Source organism: Eurosta solidaginis, chromosome 3 (assembly GCF_040869045.1).
Source record: "Eurosta solidaginis isolate ZX-2024a chromosome 3, ASM4086904v1, whole genome shotgun sequence".
NCBI lineage: Eukaryota > Metazoa > Arthropoda > Insecta > Diptera > Tephritidae > Eurosta > Eurosta solidaginis.
Window position 1 is genome coordinate 163,208,015 of NC_090321.1, and position 6,000 is coordinate 163,214,014.

Here is a 6,000-nt window from a genome sequence, read left to right on the forward strand (position 1 = left end):
AGCTTTGTAAAACTTATTTAATTTACATTAAGCACATAAAATCACTTAACTTAACTTTTGACCTAACAACGCTGCCCAGTTGTTAGCGTCCTATAATTTTTTTATTTATGCAAAAAAAATTACGTAGCAAACACGGGTTTTTTCCTCCATCAACATTTAGTCTCAACCGCTTACTACACATTTTTATTTCATTAAGTTAAAAAGATTTTTTTTCGTTGCCTTACCTTGACATAATGAAATCACAGATTCCACTCAATGTGAGCTTTTTGTGCGGCGACTGTAGGATGGCCATTGTGATGAGGGCAATGTAGGAATATGGCGGCTTTACCAATGGTGTACCATTAGTATTATCGCTGCCGCTGCAGCCGCTATTTGAACCTGATTTCTCCTCTGATAAATTAGCCGCAGACGCTGTGGCTAATGGAGGTGAAATTGAGTGTGTATTGGAGGCGGGTCTTAGCTTTTGACGGGGCGGAGACAATTGCAGTCGATTGTGGTGATGAGCGTTGCTGCAAGCAATTGCTGAATCCGCTGAGGTTAGCATGACCGCTTCTTGATTTAATTTTTAATAACAAAAAAAATTATATTAAAAATTCTATAGTGTAATAAGATTTTGCATTAGCAGCCTTTCATTTAGGTGCAACAAAGGCCGTTGCTTGATCTCATTAATATTAATAATGGTTTTTAGTTAAATTTTTATTTTGCAAAAATCGCTTTTCATCTAATTTCAGAAACCAACAATCATTTTTTCTTAATTCCTTTTATTTTGCATTCCTTTTTCCACCAAATATCACTTTTTAAAAAATTCATTACAATTTTTTCACTTTTGAATTTATTGCTAGGTTATTTGTATGCATAAGTTTGCATATTTAGATATTACATGCACATACACACACATATATATATACATATATGTATTTATTGTTATTATTAGGAACTAATGTTTTATTTGCAAAATAACAATTAATTATTTTACGCAAGAAATAAAAGCTTTTGTCAGCGACGGACGAATTCATTCGATTTTGTATGACTTTTTAAGATTCCGCCGACGCGCACAAAAAATTTGGAAACTTCTTGAAATTATTGTATCCGCTTGTTGTCTGGTTTAATTCGAATCCTTTTGGTAAATGTTAGCTGAACTGCAACGAAAGCGAAATTTTCTTGTTCATCTCTTTTCTTTTGGCTTTTTGCACTGTTTTTGTTTCGCGCTTTACATAACCAAACATTTATTTATCAGAAAACCACTGCTGTATCCATCAGCTTTTGTCAGCGTTCCGATGTTTATGTAGCTGGAATAATTCTGATTCCGTTTCGGCTAATGCCTCTGCCATTGCCTCATCCTTAACTAACACTCCTTTCTCTTAACACAAACAAACATTATGTCGTTGCCATTGTTACCAGAAGACAAGAAGCGCCTATCCAGCTACGAAAAGAGTGTGAAAGAGATCGAGCCCTTGTGTAGGATGTGTACGTGAATACGTCGTCGCAGAAGCGGAGAGATGAATGAAGAACATCACTCGAATAGGATGTGGCATACACAATCATTTACACGAATTTTTACATATACAAATGCACACATTTATTGAAAGTGAATGGCAAAAGGGATGAAGGCTGAGATTGGGATGTAAACAAATATTTTGAAAATGTTTTCGGTATGAGCGCAATGGCGAGTTAGCGTGACAAAAAAGGAAAAGGCAATGACGGGATGCGATGTGTCAGACACAAAGTATAATATATATTATGTATATATGTATGTACATATGCAACTACATTAATATTTATCTGCCAGTTTGTCTGTCTGTGTGCTATAAAAGTTGAATATTAGAAAATGGTGGCACGCCAAAATGTAGATATTCGCATTGGTATTTGTATGACTATGAGAATGAGAAATTTGTTATGTTTCCCCATTGTATGTTGTTTCAATAACGGGGTGATTTGATGAGATTCGTTAAATGGGAAGAGCGATTAGTTTTGTTGTTTGGCTCACTGATGTAAATATTGTAGTTATAAGCACTCATCGTTGCCATACTTCCTACATCTACAAATAAGCACAACAAACAATATGCGAAATACCTTTGAAGTTTGATGTGTTTTTCACTTAATAATTTTTCATTACGTAGTACACATCAAATACATATTTCCAAATATAGACATTAGAGCGTATCACGATAAAAAATAAATAAAAACGATAAACGTGTAAAATAAACATTAGCAGTGAATTCTGGTAAAGTCGAACGTTTCATACACAGGAATGGACTTTTACATTTATTTTAGGAGAAATTTAAAGTGGAAAACCCACAGTCACAGAGCAACCTTTCGTATAAAGTTAGGATAGGATAGGATAGGTTAGGTGGTAGCTGCCCTGATAAGGATAGCTCACTTGGACAACACGAAGGTCCGTTGTGATACCACATACACCAAAAATATCGGTGACTTAGATCTAGCTACTTAGAGAATCGTTGGGTAGCAACGATAAAGCTCCGAATGATACCGATCTCAACTTTGGATATATCCTCGGGAGATCAAAGTGAGTCGCGACCGAAGTACTTTCGCCTAGTTCTGGCAAAAGCTGGACAATCAAGCATAAAGTGATTTGGTGATTACACCTCATCATGCTCCATACAGCTGCAGCAGGATGGAGTTTCCAGTATATTGAGACGTACCGCATGGATACCCATGGGACAGTGCCTTGTCAAAACCCCAATGACCCTTGATAGGTGAGCCTTAGTGAACCCAATTATTTCAGCAGACCTCCTGCCATTCACTTTTGGCCAGAAAGATCTTGTTACCCTGCAAGACGTGGTATCCGCCCAACGTGTGCTGAGCTGATTCGAGGCCCAGCTATGGAGGAGCAATCCACAGGTGGCCAGCGGTATCCCGAAATCCCTACAGCCATCTTCATCCGGTTCAGTTGTACCGATGCGGGCTAAGAGATCCGCTTGACAGTTACCCGGGATATCACTATGGCCCGGGACCCAGATAAATTGTAAAATAATTCGATGCAATCGCAAGCGAGGTCAGGCACTCCCAGACCACCCTCGATCGCACTGTAGTTGAGCTCATGGCCTTGATAGCCGCTTGGCTACCAGAGTAACCGTGGTAGCACTGGACAGCATTCCATCCACCGCATCCTTAATCGCAGCAATTTCCGCTTGGAATACACTGCAGTGGTCAGCCAACATAAACTTGCGGCTTAAATTTAGCTCTTGACAAATACCGATCAGCGCCGTCCGTTGCACTGACACTAACATTTTGGAGGTGCTCGCCGTGTCCAGTGCTTTCCACCAGACCAGCACCCCACATAGCAGCATCGGTTTGACCACCATCTCATAAAGCCAGTGTACTATTCTTGGCGAGAGTCCCCATCTCTTTCCGATAGCTCCTCTGCAGCAGTACAAGGCAATGGCGGCCTTCCTGGCCCGATCTTCCACATTTGGTCTCCAGGACAGTTTCTTGTCCAAAAAAATCCCCAAATATTTAACCCTATCAGAAAGTACCAACGGTACCCCTCCAATCGAGGGAGTTCTGAAATCGAGCATCTTATATCTCCTTGTGAAAAGGACCAATTCCGTTTTTCCCGGGTTGACCGCCAATCCACATGATTCAGCCCACCTAGCCACAGTATCCAGGTAGCCCTGCAGAACATCGCGCAGGGTGCCCAGATATTTGCCTCTGACTAGGATAGCGAGGTCGTCTGCATAGGCAACCACCCGACAACCATTGGCTTCCAGCTCCACAAGAAGCTCGTTGACTACCACAACCCAGAGGAGAGGAGATAGGACACCCCCCTGTGGCGTGCCTCTGCACACCTTCCTCTTAATTATGGCCCCTCCCCACTCCGCTGCGACAATTTTGCCGCATAGAAGTTTGCTAATAAATTCAACCAGAGCCGCCTCGACTCCTAAACCCACCAGAGCTCTTTCGATTGCCCCCGGTAAGACATTGCTAAAAGCTCCCTCGATGTCTAGAAAGGCACCCAGCGCATACTCCGTATAAAGTAGCAAAGCTAACAATGGCACATCGATAGTTTATTTTTGTATACTATAGATGGTTCTTTCAAAACTATAAAAAAAATGTCCACCGTCTAGGACATTGCCATGTTAAATTCGCCAGTTGAAAGCATGTAAAAGAGATAAATGACGAACTAGTAGTGGTTCGGAATGCATTAGAAGCGCACCAGTTTTCAACTAAAGATTTTCCCTACAAGGTAGAGGAACGTCGCAAGGTAGTGCGTTGTCACGAACGCTTTAAACGCTGTGGACATACTCGGGCATCTAATGTGGGGTTGAGCACCAGCGCAGAGAAGACGGATATGGTGTTGTTTACCTAGAGGCATACATCGAAGCTTGTGCCGTAAATGTTCAGCTCAGATTGGACGAAATTAAAGAAGGCTATATGCACATGATCGAGTAAGAAGAATAGCCGTGAAACCAAGCGCAGGGCTGCAAAGTGCCGAAGATCATGTGCAGGTCTTCCCACCTAAGACTATCAAAATTATTCCTATCATTGGAAAGAGGAGACTTTATGTTCACGATAGGTATTCGGCCTATTCCGGCATCACATGCGATCACGTTTTGCGCTCGCCAGCTAAGTAGATACACAAACGAATGTTAATCAATCACGTGATCGCCGGCACGCATAGTTCCTGTGTCCTGCACTTTACGATGTCCAAATATCGACTCTGGCTTCGACCTGACGATACGACCACTGCTGCTGACACCATATATTTCCAGCGAGTCCGCAAAAATAACTGGTACGTTAAGGAATGTCGCGCAGCCTTGGAAAAAGTGGACGCTTTCTGTAGAGCCACGCTGCGTGCGGTCGCGACAGCGCTGTGCAAAATACCCAATTCACAATAAAAGCAATTCCGCTTTGCCAAATGACTCGGCAAGAATATCGACCTACTCTTAGAAAAAACCATATTTGGGATGATTAAATATGTATATTGAATTAGTACCCTGCAAGCATACTGTTGCTATTTATTTGGCAATTATCAAATAATTTATGTACCTGCACACTGAAAGAAAAAACTGGTAAAATCAAACGAATTAAAGATCAACACAACCGATGTTTCTGTTATTTTTTTCCATCGAAAATAGCTGTTGAGTCAACTTCGAACAAATTTTTGTAATGATGTTTTAACAGTGAAATCAAAAAAAAAAAAAGTCGATTAAATGTAAGCCACAGCTCCGTTTAAAAATATGAAAACAAAAATAGGCGTATTACTCATAGTGATAGAACGATACGAGTACTGAGTTAGTAGTATGGATACTTTTTCAAAAAACCGTTAAACAAAAGCCGTTGATATCACTTTGCAATATGGCGGAAATATGGTCATTGGTATTATATATAGATCCAATCAAAAGCGGATAAGGACCACGCCTACTTTGAAGAAATAGGGCTTACAGTTTTAATCTTAACAAAAATTCCAATACATACATATAGGGAAAGTAAAAATACTTCCAGTAGAGATAGACTTATCAAAAGCTTTTGATACAGTCAACCACGGCACGTTACTGTAAGAATTATAAGGGTCCCCTCTTCCTCCTAGTCTCAAAAGGTGGACCGCAAATTATCTGTCTGCTCGGCAGAGATCGGTACCATTCAGGAACGAAGCATTTAAGCCCAGAATAATTAAAAAAGGTGTTTTCTATCGCCGCTTTTGTTTAACTTAAACATATCGAAGCTACCTTCGCCACCAGATTGAATTACCATTGTTACGCCGATAACTGCACAATATGAGTTTTATAATAAAATAAACAGCTATCTTCCTGATCTCTCCAGTTTCTTCTCATCGCAAACCTGACATTGTCACCGACCAACTCATAGGCGGCCTTATTTACAACATACACAAAACAAATGTCGTGTGTACCTAGAATCCAGGGCCGTAATAAAATCCCCAAAAATCTGGCCGGCAGCGCACAGTGTTTCGACTATAAGGCGGCAGGTGGAAAAAAGTCATAGTGACAGATAAAAGCGAAAATGTGTTTATGTTAGAGG

General features: G+C 40.7%; 1 protein-coding gene across 1 annotated transcript in view; it reads right to left on the bottom strand.

The window, feature by feature from the left end:
• The window catches only part of fd59A (forkhead domain 59A), a 36,296-nt gene extending 35,199 nt beyond the window's left edge, over positions 1-1,097 (bottom strand). The window contains exon 1 of the mRNA XM_067777746.1: positions 225-1,097. Coding sequence (XP_067633847.1) covers positions 225-544 — 320 coding nt within the window. The 5' untranslated portion in view covers positions 545-1,097. The remainder of the gene's footprint in view (positions 1-224) is intronic.
• Positions 1,098-6,000: the final 4,903 nt, after the last annotated feature.